The sequence below is a fragment of the Phoca vitulina genome, unplaced genomic scaffold (genome assembly GCF_004348235.1).
Source record: "Phoca vitulina isolate PV1807 unplaced genomic scaffold, GSC_HSeal_1.0 scaffold10, whole genome shotgun sequence".
Lineage (NCBI taxonomy): Eukaryota > Metazoa > Chordata > Mammalia > Carnivora > Phocidae > Phoca > Phoca vitulina.
Window position 1 is genome coordinate 18865946 of NW_022589713.1, and position 17301 is coordinate 18883246.

At 34.5% G+C, this 17301-nt stretch overlaps 1 protein-coding gene across 2 annotated transcripts in view; it reads right to left on the bottom strand.

The window, feature by feature from the left end:
* Positions 1–17301, bottom strand: part of ARMC8 (armadillo repeat containing 8) — a 107229-nt gene that overhangs the window by 37482 nt on the left and 52446 nt on the right. For both annotated transcript variants that reach the window (XM_032408633.1, XM_032408632.1), the window contains 5 exons: positions 16764–16839; positions 16577–16667; positions 14902–14962; positions 12609–12809; positions 9440–9535 (listed from right to left, as the gene is read on the bottom strand). In XM_032408633.1, coding sequence (XP_032264524.1) covers positions 9440–9535; positions 12609–12809; positions 14902–14962; positions 16577–16667; positions 16764–16839 — 525 coding nt within the window. The remainder of the gene's footprint in view (positions 1–9439; positions 9536–12608; positions 12810–14901; positions 14963–16576; positions 16668–16763; positions 16840–17301) is intronic.

Below are 17301 nucleotides of genomic sequence, written 5' to 3' on the forward strand. Positions count from 1 at the left end.
CTTCTCTCAGCCAGAGAGGTAAAAGACAAAACATCCTAAGAGTTGACCTACAGGGCCTCCTTTTGGTCCTTTTCCTTGAAGGCACTGAATTAAATTAACATCTAACTCCTCTTACAGGCCTAATGGGAACGGTCACTTCACTTTAGGAGTGGAGGACAAAGAGCAGAGAGCCTTCTTATGGTGGACACATTCTTAAGCTTCTAGATTTCATTCTTGCTTTTAACTCTCTTTAAGTAGTATTTTGTAATTTCTACCTCAGGACCTTTTTCTCTTAATAGCTGAGCAACTTAAACGTTCACTTATGTTAAATGTTTAGAAGAAATACTCAATGTTCTAAACTTTTCTACACCTTGGAAAGAAGTTGGCCCAACTTCTCCTTCCCCTAAAACCAAACACATTGCATCAGAAATACTTGTGATGTCTAAAAATAGATCAACACTTTATCAAAAAATATTTCTCTACGTATAAAAGTTCATTTTTAAAGCTCAGTCAGCTTAATGGCAGAATAGAACATAAATACCTGCTGAATTCTTTCATTTTAGCACATAAATAAAACCATTAAAAATTACTTTAAATAACAGGACTAGAAACTTCCTCTCCACCCTTTACTGTTTTCCAGGGATCTGAATGACACACTGCCCCAAGAACTGTGCAACACAATGGCCCTGCTCAGTCCCTCATCCTCTATATACAAAGCCGTGCATGCAACAGTCTTAATTATCCTATAGGTTGGCTGGCTGAATTTTCATGTCCAGACATACACAATTTACTCAGTAAATACAAGCATAGCATCTACTATTTGCCAGGTAATGCTTCTATGGAGTTTACAATCTAGTTACAAAATTATAGTTTGACAAGGGATAATTATTAAAAGAAGATACAAGGATTTCAAAATGTTGCCTTAAGTTTAAATCTATTCCATAAGGAAGCTATTGACAAAATAAAATGCTGAAACATTACCTCTATTACATCATTCATTCTGGATGCTTCTAGAACATCAGTTTATAGTATGATCACATCTAGACAGTGCCCTTAGAAAAACATTTCCAATTGATGTAGAAGAACAGAGATATGAAGATCCTTCATTCTGTGGGTCAAAACTTCTGAAAGAACTTATTTTAATATTTTGGAAGGAGAAGGTGAGAATGCTTTCAAATAAACTCTTGTTTTAGATGAGACTATTATAGAAGAGATGGACTCTTCCAGATTCACTCATAATAGGGTATTTTAATTACAGCCATATCTTAATCATATCTGGCTGTACTGATCACGGCAAAACTGGCTTTCAATGTGGACAACACTTTTTATCACACACGAGGCCCTGGGATTACTACATAGCAATTTAGTGTCTCATCTCCTTAACTACTTTAAATTGTGAGCTCCTAAAAGGTATACACCAGTCTTCATTCCCAGACACACAAGAGGAGGTACATATCATAAATGCCAGATGAATAAATGGGAATAATTAGAGCATCTCTACCCACTTTGTACCAAAAACTATGTGAGAAAATAGATATGTTTTCTGAATCTGATGCTTTGCAACCAGCTAATAAAAGCTATTAAGTTCTCTCAATTCACAGCATTTTCTTTTTCACCTACTGTCACACATTCTCCTGTGAATTTTCTTGCCATTTCATACCATAATTTGGCTCTAGGAATGGTATTTAACTTTACATGAGTAAAGTAACAGTTAACAGCGTGGGCTTTGGAGTCAGAGACTGGGATATGATGTAGGTGGTGTCACTATCTGGGTGGCCTTGGTCAAATTGCTTATTTCTTGATCTGCAACAGCTATCTCACAGGGTTATATGAGGTTTAAGGGAGATAACGTGCTAATGCCTAGCACCGTGTCTAGCACATAGTAAGTGCTCAATAAATGGTAGCAGTTACGTGAAAGTTAGGTTTCCTAAACAGATTATCTCTTAATGCTCGTATCTGAGTTATATAATTTTTCTATGAACCCATACCATGTAATCCAATGCTTCATATGTCACAAAGGTTGAATAGATGTTTGCTTAATACATGAACTGGATCTTTATTTTTCTCTTTGACATGGTGAAAAATCTTATTCAGGCAACTTTCCTAACCAATACGTAGGACCTAATAATGTTTCCTACCATAACCCAATGTATAGCTATTATCCAATTTGTCCGGGGTCCATTGTATGCCAAAATCATTCAAACAAGGGAATCAGCATGTAGAAAAGTATCCAGTGACAAATGTCATATCATCAACACTTGATAATGCCTCTCTTTCAGGAAGTTAGACAATTGATCTCTCCCTCGCCTGGCTTTGGTAAGGCCCCATTTCTTTCTACAGTCCATTACAAAGAGGTAAACAAGAAGCGCAGTTCTTCACCAAACTGCTTTATGGTCATTTATATTTAGCTATGCATTATTAGCACGGGGTGGGAAAACTTTTATTTTAGGCTTTGTGGCGTATGATTGTGTCGCCAACTACTCAACCTGCCACTGTAGTACAAAACAGCCACAGGCAACACATAAACAACTCAACATGGCTATATTCCAATAAAACTTTATGAACATTTTATCATTTATACTTCAATAAAGCTGACAAAAAGCAGAGAAAAAACCTTTATGGACACAAATTTGAATTTAATTTACTTTTCAAATGTCAGGAAATATTCCTTTGATTTTTTCCCCACCAACCATATAAAAATGCAAAAACCATTCTGAACTGGCAGGTTATAGAATTATTACATAGGTATTAAGTACCTACAGGGTACAGTTTGCCAAGCCCTGTGCTAGCATTTATAATCATGGGAATAAGTGTAGCAGCAATGCTCCTGGCTCCTCATCACAAACTCAAATTTTCTCAAGGTCTACTACTCCACAAATATTATATCATCCCAAACATATCATTCATTTCCAGACAGAACATTCTGAAAACCCAACTCAGTCACTAATTTTAGTTCTACAAATCTAATAAAGATCATATTTTAACCCATCTCTTGGTTTATATCTGTCTTAGATTGTAAACGATAAAATAACTAACTTGTACTTCACATTTTAAGAACAAGAATTATAATTCAATGGTTTATGCAACTACAATTAACACAGATAATAATATAATATTCAATTTTATGTCCCCATTTAATGAAACTCTGAAATAAAAATTCATTACTTGATTTTATAAATACCTCTATTATGTATATAGCATTATCACTCCCAGGTTTGCTTCTTTCAGTATGTTGAAGGCCAACGGTCTCAATACTGTGGGCAAGTGGCAAAACCTGGTATGGTCATGGTTAACTCTTTAAAAATACTTACCATCATGAAAGAATGTTGCAGAGTTCATTTAAAATTCTTTGGTAGATTAGCCTTAAGAAGATAACTAACAATTTAACCACAGATTAAGTCAAGGAATTCTGAATTCTGCATGAATTTGCTATTATTCAGTAGCAAAGCCAAGTCCTGAAGGGTGCCACTTCTGTGGTACCGACGAAAACCTTCAACATGTTCGTTTCAGGTGTTTGTTTCAACATGCAGGCTAAGGCTCAGAAATAATTCCTTGCATCTGCCTGATTTCATGGCAGAGACAGTTACAGAATTTTGACACTGTGCCTTTTAAATGACCATTTAAAATTACTGAACTTCGCAAAAATATTTTAAAAATATAAATTCATGGTATAATGATACTGTTACCCAGAAAACCAACTAGTAATAAAATCCAGCTACAACCAATGATAAAAATGTTCAAAAGTGAAATCCTTAAGCAAGATTTTCATAGCAGAAAGGTATTAGGAAAAACTGATCTATATTTATAAATATATTTTAAAATCCTGTTAACTTTAAAAATACAGAAGAACTTATATTTGTTCAAAATGTGAACATATACATTTGGGATATGATTTTATATAAATGATGACCCCTTGGAGAAATGACATTTGAGGCAACCATGGACAGTAGTACTTAACCAAAGTCAAGTAAAACTTGGCCTCTTCACTTTTCTGAAGACATCCATTACCTATGATTTTAACCAATTACTGATTTATATTGTAATATCCTACTTAACTCCAAGAAAAAATTGTACTTGGTGCTTTGGAGAACATGCTATAGCTATAGCATCAAAAAGTTTTGAAAACCAGTATTTTAAATATGTTTTAAAATATAAGAGTAAAAAGACATCTTATCCTTAATGAGAGATAAACTGAAGAAAGGGCCTATGCTTCTGAAGTATAAATATTTTTTACTAGAATGAATAGTTTTAGAAATTTATAGCATAAACATCACTATCTTCATTGCAAACTTTTTTAAAATTTATGCTCCAATGCTGTTCAGCTCTTCTAATACACTTAAAATATATATTTATTTTTAATCTTCCAATTAAATCATTTAAGATATTCTAACAAATGCTTCCATTTATTGAGCACCTACAGGCACCCTGCTAAATATTTTAAATACATTAGATCTCATCCTCACAATGGCCCTGTAGATATAATTTCCTCTGCTGGGAAAAAGAGGGTAGAAGACAAATTCTCCTTCTTTGTTTTCCTTTTATTTTTCTCTGCCTTAAAAAAAAACCAAATAACCCCAAAAAACCCACTGTTCACCCTCGGCTACTTTCTTCACATTTATCATGTAAAACATCTATGACTGGATGATCACCCCCTCCCCACAAGGAACAAAAACTTAAGACTTCATGTTTTCAATTCTTGAAAATATAAAAGGCATTTAGAAAACATTAAAAATAACAAAAATATTAAATAATTTCTAAATTGATTCAAGGATAGCTATATTGATATCACCATGTCCATTTTAATTGGTTCCCAATAATTCTTTGAGCCCCTAGCAAATTCTTATTGTTCATTTCTTACTTTTCTCTGACTTACTGAGGTTTTATTATAAATGCTGAGTTTTAAGGCTGTGTTTTACTGCTCTTTATCTCACCTCTGCTTCCCCCTCCCTCCACCCATTGGACAATGTCTATACAATGTAGGAAGTTCAGTCAATCTATGGAGAATCAAATTACTGATCTTAAAAATCTGACATTCATTAATAGGGGAGATAATATTTTATACAGATGTATATTGCAGAATTGGTTGATTCCTAAGAGTCAGGCTAATTCCTATAAACCAAATCATACCTTTATCCCTATGGGGGAGGGGGGGAAACACTGGTCCAGATTCACACTTGTGAATGCTATAAATTTTTTAAACTCATACATTTATACAGCAAAAGAACCCCTAAGAAATAATGGTAAAAATCATTTCAAAATTAAACAACTACCATATCATAAAACATGTTCTATTTGATCTATTATCAAAGTGAGAAGACACACCCTTGGGATTGTCTGCCTTTTGGAAAATGGGAGTTTCTTGCATTTTCTCTATGCTAAATATAGTGAAACCCCTTGCCTATATGATCAGATATAGATTTCTGTATTTTCAAGCTTATCTCTTCACATACTTGTGTAATTTCTAATAAAGTTATGTAAGTTCTCAATGCAGAAAGGCCCACATATAATTGGATTAAGGGTGCTTAATAATGCAATTTTGCAATGTGGTTCACTCATCCATTTGTCCATTCGTTCATTTTTTCCACCCATTCTTCAAATATGCATTAAGTGCCAACTAAGCACCTGGCAATGTTGTAGATGCTGGGAATACAGTGATGAGCCAAACATAAAAAATCCCTGCCCTCAATGGAGCTTACATTCTAGTTCCTCAAAAGGGATCTGCAGCTAAAATATAAGTACTCAAAATCCAAGAGGAAAACTTTCTGAAAGGCTCTATCAGTCAGACACCTCAAAGGAGCAAAGGCTACAACAGTACTACATTTAACATTTGTAATGTGTCTTATTTTTATCAAAAATAAAAATCACATCATGTTAAGTTTATTAACTTCCTTGAATTTTAGTTTATATTTACTACTTCTATTTCCCTCAATTTACACTTTGTTTCTGATAAATTCTACCAGTTCCTTGAAGAGAGTAAAAGCAAAACAATCCTTTCAATTTCCAACCTAACTGATGATCAATAGGTATTAATCAAGTGATGGTCTTTATAAGAGCAATTTTTTATTAGAAAGGAATTGGCTTCACCATTACAGGACTGTTTGCCACTGCTGCCTCTGTAGGACTTAACCACTGACTGGAGTTTGACGGGGGATGCCAGTATTTGTAATAATCTTAGGTATCTTAACCTCTTTCTTTTGTTACTGTCCCATTAACTGAACATATGCTTCTTAGTCAGCATGAACATGTGCTAAAGCTATCATTAGAAACTAGACTTTGCCCAGGGCAGAGCTTACAGCTCATCTTTACCTGGCACTGCTGTCAGTGCACTTACCGCTAATGCGCTCTGGACCCTTCGTCACTGAGCTCTCAATTGCTCCTCTGCCCTTGCTTTCTCTGACCAAAATCCTTGAATTATTCTAAGTGGAATATGGCCAGGCCACCTCTGTTGTCAAGCTCAGTGGTGCTTCATCTTTTCTTGGGCTTCTCCCTCTTTATGTCACAGCCAAGAGTAATGTTTCCCACTTTCAACTGCAGAACTTTTCCACCCTCCTTCACTTTCTAACAGGACACTGTGGGAAATTGGGCAATTTATAAGTATGCCACAGAGTGATAAAGGAGGCAAAGCCAGAAATCCGGATACCAACTTTGCTCTGCACAGAAGGATACAGAAAGATCCAAGCGTATTAAAGGAAATACCACTCTGTGTATGGTTTCTGTATTTTCATTTCTATATTTATTCAACAAATATTTATTGAGTGCTTATTAGGTTCCAAGGACTGTTATACAGTTGTTTTCTTTTAATGGGAATACACCAACACTGCTCCAACGCAGGAATGGTAAATTTCTAATCTACAGGTCATGTTCAGTCGTTAGCTTAATTTTTTCTAGCCCAGAGAGAATGACCAAGAAATGGAATCACAGCAGGCCTTTAGAAGTCTTTTGAAGCAAGAAGACAGACTAAATCTATGATGAGAGAAGGCCTGTATCTTTCTCCTTTATTGCTGTGTATACCTGTCTCTACCTCTTTACTCTAGTTTTCTCTTCTTCGTTCTGCCTCATTTCTTTAATTGGCCATTATAGGGCAATGGGATATATAGATTATCTCCTGTATTTACTAAATACATTCTCATTTTTAATTTAAAAGGCAGATCAAATTAACACTTCATATTTTTATCCTAAAACAAAAAGCCTTTTTGTTGCTTTTGTTGGGGAGAACAGGTCTACAGTCCTTGAAATTTCTTTCACAGAGTCTCCACTCATTAATTCAGTAAACTGAAATTCCATCTCGACAAGCATAAATATTGCATTAAAAAATAAAACAATAATAAACATTGTACTTCAAGAATCTACACAAAAAAGGAATACAATCAAAGTTTATAAGGCATAAGTGTAAAAGGTAAATAAATATTTCATGGAGAAAGTAAATAAAAATCTATCCAGATAATTATTTTGACAAAAAAAATGGAATAGAAATAAATGCATTCAAAGGAAGAGTTATCATTTTATCATTTTTTATACACTGAAAATAAGGATTCTCCACTCCTAAGAACCATTTTCATGCAGATTTTATCACAAAATTATTTTATATTTTCCATTTTACAATTTCTCTCTTCAATAGTTGCTATAAACTGTAAATTATTCAACACTTAATTTCCCAGGATTAAATATCTTCCTAAAAACTCTATAAATCCCCATTACATAAGAACGTCACAGTATCTTTTCTTTACCACACAAAAAAATAATTATAACTTATTCTTTATTTGTCATCTTTCTACAGAAATTATCAGGATTTAGCCTTACCAGGAAATTATACACATTATGAATACAAGTTTTAATAGACTACTGATCAGACTATTATGTTGCAAGTATTTCTAGAACATGATATCACAAATTAAGTCATTAATTCCAAAACAATAGTTTATTAACAAAAAAGTACAAAGAAGTACAAATGGACATCCTATTTCCCCCCCATTATGGTCCATCTATCTATCTCCCTTTCAGTCCATGGCACAGCCTTCTTGAGCTAAAAGAATAGGTAAAATACTTCTCTTTCCAATGGTCCTAATAACCATCCAAAACCAAATCATTATGTATTTAAGTTATACAGTCCATGTCAATTTTTTAAAAAATGTTTTATCTATATGAGTTGCCATAAAAGCCTCTTCCCTTGCAATACACCATGTACCTAAACTGAATGAAACATATCAGTATCAACATCCATAAATCATGCTTACACATAGGGAATATCAGATCATTAGTACGTTTGCCTTGAAGTAACAGATTACAAATGAAAGCTTAGAAGTGTCAAAAAGGATTTTCATAGATATTTACTAAACACTTCAAGTCAAAAACATCCTGTTAACTGAACTAAACTGAGGTACATGGAAAACGTTTAGTTTAGTTGTGTTTTTTGCACTGATTTTTAAATCAAAGCTACTCACATATCTAATCTCTCTACTATTATTTCAATTTTCTCCAATAATGGTTCCTTTTCAATTTATTTCAATAAACCTACAGTTTTCCCCATTGTTCTCTCTCTCTCTCTCTACAAGCCCAAAGTACTTCTCTGAATCATGGTAAATTCCCAATACTTTTTGGTTTTCCTCAGAGGGCTATAGATGGGAGATATAATAAATCACCATGTTTCAATAAATAATGCCAATTTGCTCTTTCTGCTATAATTCATCGAGACAGAACACATGGATTAATTTACTGATGTTCCTAAAAGCCATGTGTAAAATTTATTAGATGATGTATTTTTTTGAGTGGTAAGCTCCAGCCTTTTGGTTTGTGGAGGCAGCCAGGTCAGAGCTTAACACTCTACTTTAGTCCCTGCTTAGAACTATTCTATAAAGAACATGAGTTCAGTGTTAGACTAGGCTGTAGTAACATAAGGTGCTAGACCAGTGATACATTTTTTGGGAACTGGAAAATTCAGATGACCACTCACTAAACATAAAATCATTATTCCACAAAGATTTTATTCACATCAAACTTGCACAGTAGCAAAAAAAAAAAAAAAAAATCAAAACATAACTAAGCCACATATCAAAGAACAATATACAATAAAGATTTGAATTTCTCAATGGCATTGGAAAGTTTTTCCATAAATAACATTTACAATTCTAGTGTTAGATCTTTCAAGGTGTCTGAAGCTTCACAGTGCTAGAATTGATTTTATCAGAACACATGCAAAAATGTGCAACATAATAATTCATATTAATGACAGAAAAAAGCACGCCAGTTATTTGTCATTCCAGCACGGCCATGCCACTCTATGTTCTAAAAACAAACAACCCCCAAATCCGGGTCCCATTCATTCTTCAATTATGCCTTTAGTCATTCTGCTTTATTATATTCAAACAGTCACTGTTAGTGCTCTTCACCACGACTTTCAGGTTGACGTCACTCCCTGCCTGCTGGCTGTCAGGACTGGGGGACGCCCCTCTCCCAGACTCACCTTCTTCCGGATGTCTTCATCATTTGCTCCTAGAGAGGCATAGAGCTTGAATGCAGCCTGGCGGAGTTCATGAGCGTGTTTTAAGTCATGATCAAGCTATGGAAGGGAAAAAAAGGTATACTGCAACTCAGTCCACAAATCTAATTTTCAATAAAACTGACAACTCTTAAGATATTACTGCTCTCATTGAATTCTTAGTTATTTCTGGGTTCTGTTCACATATGACTGAGACCTTGCTGTGTTTGCGTCAGCATGACCTAGAATGCGTGCAGTCTGCTTCTGTCTAAAAGTGAACACCATAACATCTGACACTGGTACATGAAAAGTCTTTGTGAACCTTTGACCCTTAAAAATGCAGTGTTCCCAGATGGCAGCTTTAGTGACACTGATGCTTGCTTGCACCAGCTCTTTGAAATGCTGTCCTCAAAAACTAGGCACTCAGGCCTTTCTAGCCCCCAGACTACAGCTGATATAATGTTGCTGCAACAGGGTCTCTAGGAGGTTTTCTTAAACACCAACAGCAGTGCTAGCCTAATTTCAGCATTTAACAAGATTTTAGAAAGAGGAAAACCTTTGTGAAAATCTTAATGAACAATATACCATGGTAGTCATTACTATGTTATCTATTATAATTATCTGAGATTTATGTTTAAGGTTACTTACTGGTATGAAACAATTAATGCTATCTTTCCACATGCATAACTGGCTAGGTTTTCAGTTCTTCTGTACACCTGATGATTTATCACTAAACTACCACAAAAATGAAACAGAAGGATGTTCTCATGACACTTTCAATGACTAAATACAAATCAGTAAATACATAAGGCATATCAATAATGTAAATAATTTTATAACTAATTCACCCAAATGACTGCCACTCCAAATGAGTTGCCTTGGAAAGGTTCGCCTTTATGCAATGATAAAAGTATTGTTTATAACATTCTGAGACCCTCTTCTGAAACTTCTTAAAGAGCTAAGTGGCATATTAGTTAGAAAACCCTAAATTCATCAACTAAGAGTTTTATTAAGTTAATTGTCACAGACTGTGGTATGTAAAGATGGGGAAATAAACCTAGCTAACATTATTTAGGGTAACAACAACAACAGGGGCACCTGGGTGGCTCAGTTGTTAAGCGTCTGTCTTCGGCTCAATTCGTGATCTCGTGTCTGGCTCCCTGTTCAGTGGGGTGTCTGCTTCTCCCCCTCCCTCTGCCCTTCCCCCCACTCGTGCTCTCTCTCCCTCTCAAATAAAGTATTTAAAAACAAACAAACAAAAAAAGCCAAATAACAAGAACAGTAGTTCCAAAAATATTTTGATCAAAGCAGGCACTGATGGATTATGGGAGGAACTCCCCAATATACAACACTCATTTTGATGTATAAGTTCTAAAATATCTATTCTTAAAGTCTTAAGTACTTTCTAGTCATAACATATAGTAGAATATGGACTTGGATTAACATATGCCATGAAAATCACACACTTACTAACATGTAAGACTTTCTCACTATGGGTCTAGTATCTATATTTTTATGGTCAGAAACCACTGTATAATCCATCATCAAAAATAAAGATGACAAACATATTCAGGTTTGGTATAAAAGATCATTTTAAAAAAATTATTATTATTCTAGTTTTACTGTGATGGAAATAAAATGAAAAAACCCTAACAGAGAGATAATCTTCTACATACTAAATGATTTACACAGGTACAGGCTACAAGTTCTTACAACTATGTTTCCTCACCTCCTGTCCATCCAAATGTCCCATTTGCCTTGCTAGGACGGTCAACTGAGGGTGTTCATGAGGCCATTGTTAGGACTTGCTCATGTATTTTTCTACCAGTGAGATACTATGTGCAAGTGGCCAGCGGGAAAACAGACAAGGTAGCTGGTTCAAAGTAACCCATCACCTGTACTGGAAGAACAATACTACTGAAGGAAGAGCAGGCACTAACTTTAATTCATAGAGGGCAGTGTACATTATTAATATCAGTAACAGTGAAGGTTACTTTGGGCCCTTTCTAAAAGAAAAAGATAAACCCTTGAGAGTTCGTTTTTTCAGTGTTAAATGCCAAGTGAACAGTTGCCTGCCAAATGAAGTTTTGGGGAACTCAGGGGGCATGGGAGAGGTCAAGAGAAAAGTTAAAAAAAAAAAAATTACCATTGGGAACACTGGAATCAAAAATACAGTCACATTCATGAAACAGTACTGGTTACTAATTAGGAGGCAATGCTCTCTCTACCATGACCTCCTTTTTTTTTTTAAGATTTTATTTATTTATTTGACAGAAAGACACAGAGAGAGAGGGAACACAAGCAGGGGGGTGGGGGGGTGGGAGAGGGAGAAGCAGGCTTCCCGCCGAGCAGGGAGCCCGACGTGGGGCTCGATCCCAGGACCCTGGGATCATGACCCGAGCCGAAGGCAGACGCTTAACGACTGAGCCACCCAGGCGCCTCTCTACCATGACCTCCTTAAATAAACTTTCTCTAATTGAATATTGTTTTCTTATGCTTAGAGAAATGGATATGACAAATAGGCTGAGAAGAACAAAGTCAAAAGAAATATCTAACTATTCTAAGGAACTTACAGTTTGAGAAAAAGTTTGAGGAAAGCACAGTTTGGTTCTTGGTGGTCTCAAACTAGAGGTTAAATAGTGCTTTAGCTGACACTAGCAGGCCCAAAGCACAGTATAAAACTGAAGCAAGGTAAGAGAAGAAGATGACAAAAGTTAGAAAAGATAGCAAAAGAGAAAGACAGTGGTGGAGAGTCAAATAAGGCCACTCACATCACCTGTCACAGAAGATTACCTTTGACCTAAAGAACGAGAATACAGCAAGAGAGATGATTCTGGGAACCTCAACAGGATAAGATAATGTTGATATAAATACCCAGCTTAGAGACCCCACTATTTTTGGGTTTTAGGTGGGAATTAGGGATGTAATTTTCTTCCTTCCTGATTACCTGCTTAGCAAAAAATTTCTGATAATTACATGAGACAAACTGGATTCAAAAACCCATAAAACATCATCTATGTTATCAAAGGGAAAAGATTCCTTCATTTAAAAGGGCTTTGAACTGTAATTATTAATTGGTTCAAAGTTGTGAGCAGTAAGAAAAACTTCTTAAAAATCCCTTACTTGAGCTGCTGAAAAGAAAAACAGAACATACCCTTTTAATATCAGTGATGGCACTCACTGAGCTGGGATACTTGAAATAATCAGCAAGCATGGCAATGAGGTGATCAGTTATGCTAGCGATTCTCTGTAGCTCAACATCTGGTTCAATCAGATAGGCGAGTGTCTCAGCTCCTTCAACTCTCTCCTCTAGTAATCTCTCCTTACTGCACATTCGAACCAAACAAGGCAGTGTCTGGAAGGTAGTGAAATTAATTATTTGCTTTGTGGTAAAGGCAAAAGCTTGATGGAGAGCATATAGTGACTAAATCAACTCAATGGTTTTTATTGGCAGTCAAGTTAGCGATCAAATGTTTCAGAGAATGAAAGGTTGTTTGGAATGTAAAAACAAAGTTCAGTGTATATTAATCATTTGTGCTGGCACAGTAAACCCTAATCATACAATCAAAGCATATTAATACAAACTCTAATCAGGCTTTTGGAATGGATAAAATTGAAACTTTATTATACAACCTTATAAAAGACATTTAAGAATCCCTAATAAATCATGTCTGAGGTTTCTGTCCCATCTATGTATTTATTTATTTAAAAGACATCCAGCAAAGTGGCCGGTTAGCTCAGGTGGTTAGAGCATGGTGCTGATAAAAGACATCCAGCAGTTTAATCAGGAACAACTGTGCTGGAGAAAAAGTATGCTATCTTTTCTTTAGTGAATAATATGACTGGGATGACTTTTATTTTTGGGGTGCAATCAATACCTACAAAACCAAAATACAGCTTTAAAAATTCAGTGATCTTACCATTACTCAGATTCCATGAGTTTTCCTATAATGTGAGTGAAATGCATCAATCGTAGTTCCTAGGTTTTCTAAATCACTCCCTAGAATGACTATACCTGCTAGTTCAATTTTACTTCTGAGGTCCTTCAAAAATCTTGGTGCTGGTCTTGGTAATTTATCTACATTAGGTCCTCAATAAAAATATTCCATGTATTTACTATTTCTAAGGCTGATGAACCCATTTTAAACAATACCACAAAAATGGAAACTGAAATGTTATAATTATAGGAAGCCTTCCTCAATTACTGTAATCAACTGTGCTTTGCTCTTTTCTAAGTTCCTATTATATCTTTATCATAGAGTTTAGCACTTTACTGTACACTACTGATTTCCTATCAGGCTAGTGCAGGCTTTATAATACAATCCTAGGTGTCCAAGAGCAAAGCCTTATTCTTATTTTTTCTGAACAGTTATTAACATTTATTAATACCATAAATTCATGGATTATTGAATTTAACACACAACTACTACATGAAGAAGATGCTATTGACCTAGTTCACCAATAAGGTAGAAGAGGAGGGGTAGAGCAGTTGAGCAAATAAACCAAGGTTACTTGCATGGAATCCCTTAGAACTCTACACAATGATGCTTACTTAGTGGGTCCTCAGTTCTAATTAATTGACTTGCTTCACCAAAGACTAAAGCAAACATTAGTCTTAATGCTCTTTTATCCTTAGGTTCATTTTGTACACTGATAATGAGAGATCTCATGATCATAAGATGATACATAATCAATTTATTTACACTTATTTTGTTCTTTGTAGCTAATAAGATGTTTAATATATTTAATATATTGTTATCTTCAAAATGACCCTGTGGGATAGATGAACAAAAATTACTGCCTCCATTTTCATGAGGCACCAAAAGAATAAGGGAGGTGCCCAAGGTTACTCAGGTCAGTCAGGGGTGGGAGTGCTGAAACCAGAATCCAGGTCTTGTAACTTTTAGGGCCAGTCTCTTACCTGGGTTTTTCTGAGTTCTAGTTGCTTTTGACATGTCACAATGATGTTGATGGTTTTCATGTGCTATTTTTTTCTTTTTCATTATGTCTTTTGATTATCTGCCATGAGGGTGATATAAAGTCTTTGTCTACGGAGCTAATGAACTGCTTTCCTATAAAACTATGTTGCAAACTTAAAGAAAATCAAGGATTAAAATATATTTTCTATTTCACCTGAATTTTACGTATTTTTACAACTTCTAGATCCTCCTACTTTCCATAAAAATAAAAAAGGTGTGACAGGAAAAGAACTACTTCACTCTGACTCTCAAGACACATCTAAAAACAATTTTTTAAAACTACATGGCATTCCATTAAAAACAAAAGCATGGTGTTTTAATATTATTTTATGCTATGCACATATACCATAGTTATAAATGTATAAAAAGAAATAAGAGAAAAAAAAGAAAGGGGAATACCAATATTTATATTCAACACTTACTACTGGGGAACTTTTGCATGTGTTTAGAGAGAATTAATTAGCTCACCTTTAATACAATACAGTTGTCATCTGTCCGAATTGCTCCAGCTCTACACATGTAAGTTAAACTGGAATAAGACGGCAGAAAGTAAGTTTTGGCTTGTGTTTTAAAGCTTTAAAAGAAAAATTCCTTGCCTTTAGGATTTTATGGAAAAAAAAAAGACAGCTACTCTTATTTATCTTGAGGGAGAAGGTTTTCATATTACCTTTGATGAGGTTCTGCCAATTTAATAATCAAAAACAACTAACTGATATATACAACAATAATTCAGATATTTTTCAAAAATACATACAAAATTGTTTTAAAAATAAAGGCTTAATGAACAGATAAACTTTAAAGCTAGGTGCTGGGCACAATGGAGTTCCTTATAATTTTTTCTAAATTTTTTGTGTGAGAAAGTTTCCATAATAAAAAGGGGGGGGGGGAAGTTAAAAATAAAATATAAAGTTCACATGGTGTCTAAGATTAAATCAAGCTAAGCTGAGATAGTCTAACTCCAATAGCAGTAGTACAAGTATCACACAAAAAGCACTTAACTCTTAGAGGTAGCCATAAGAAATTAACTAATAACTCTTCAGAGTTCGCCAGCATAGGCTTTGACAACTGGTCAATGATTTCGTTCTACTGAAAAACAATTTGCCTTCACAATTATTATCTGGCTTTGAATAAGAATAAAATTACTTGGTACTCCCTAAGCAGGTACTGAACACTTCAGAAACTTAAATTAATGAATTTCCTTTTTGGATTAGGGTCCTTTAGTAAACTGGGGGGGTGGGGGGGGGTGGTTAAAACACTCCATAATCTGGCTTTTATAGAAACCTATAAAAAAAAAAAAAAAATAAAATTTTTACTTAGATTGTAGAGGACTGAATTGTTTATAGCTCTAATCATCTTAAGACTTGTTACCACATTTTTTTAAACCAGTTCCATGAGAGCATTTATCTTACTTAACAAAAAGGTTTTTGAAGACAAAAAGCAAACAAGCATACAAATAATAGACTTAAAAAACAAACAAAAACAATTCATTGTGCATGAGTAATTCACTGAAAATTTCTCATTCTCGCCTGAAATATTAAAAAGCCACAAATTCTTAAATACTGGAACAATTAATTTAGCAAAGAACCTTATACAACAGGTGCTCAACCTATCTATTAAATGTATTCATAATTACAGAATTGACATGTATTGAATGCTTAAATGACCCAGGACTTGTACTAATAAATTATCTTATAAACTGTCACATCTCTATAGGAATTTTATGTCTTGTTTTTCTAAAGATGAGGAAGCCATATTCCCTGAAATCATGCCTTGGTTATCAACTTCAACTAATTCTCACTCCATTATTTTCCTATCTTTATATTTTCTTCTTAGCATAAATTTGTTAGTTAAATCTAATTCTATATTATTTCAACTGAAATACAAGGAGAGTACGTTGAGAATATAATAATTTTCTGTGATAGTCTTAGCTGTTATATGAGTGTTGCTGTTCTGCATGCTACTAGTAGTACACTGAGTAAAAAACTCATGCCCATTTAAGAAAATGTGAGACAACCCCATGACTTGCAAATTCCAAAATCCTAAAACAAGATGGGGATTGGAGGTGAGCTAATTAGGCTGTCCAAAAGTTCTCTAACATATTGATAAAGCACTGCTGTTCTTCCCACATTGTCTTGACTTTTACCATTTTGCTGATGTCAGCTGCATCTCAATAGGCTTATCCCTCTGTAACATCTTCACAAAAATTTGTGGTAACAATTCTCCATCAACCAAAACTAGAAATAAAACGAACAACAAGAATTAAGGAACTCTTTAAATATACAAAGTTCATAAATTAAATCATGTAGGTGCCACTGAAAGTTCCAGCCTACCATTTACCAGGGTCATCGATACCTGGGGGTTTTCAAAAGCTAAAACTGAGAAGCATTTCAGTGCTTGCATTCGAACCTGTAACAATAAACAAAAAAATGCATTTATCTTGATTTTGCAAATATGAATTTTAATGTCTCAGATCTAAACTCTTCTGAAGAAACAACTGTTTAAATCTGCTTAAAATACTAAAAGAAGGCCTCAAGGGAATAAAAATAACACCTGAATATCTGGAGTACAGTAAGTTAAACTTAATTATAAAAAGTTAAAATTAATTTTGAAGTAACAGAAAAGAAAAAACAGGAAGTAGCAACTAAAATTTAATTAGATAAATTCCTAATCAAATTTAAAAGAACAATGTACAAAATACAATGTTGGTAAATCAAAGAGAGCTTCATTAACACTTAATTACCAACTGCCTTTCAAGTGGGACATTTCTTCTTCCCAAACTACAAACCAGAGAACTGAAGAGAAGACAAAAAAAGGGAAAAAAAAAAAAAAATGTACTCTTACAGTTGTGTGTGGGATGGGGTTGTGTCA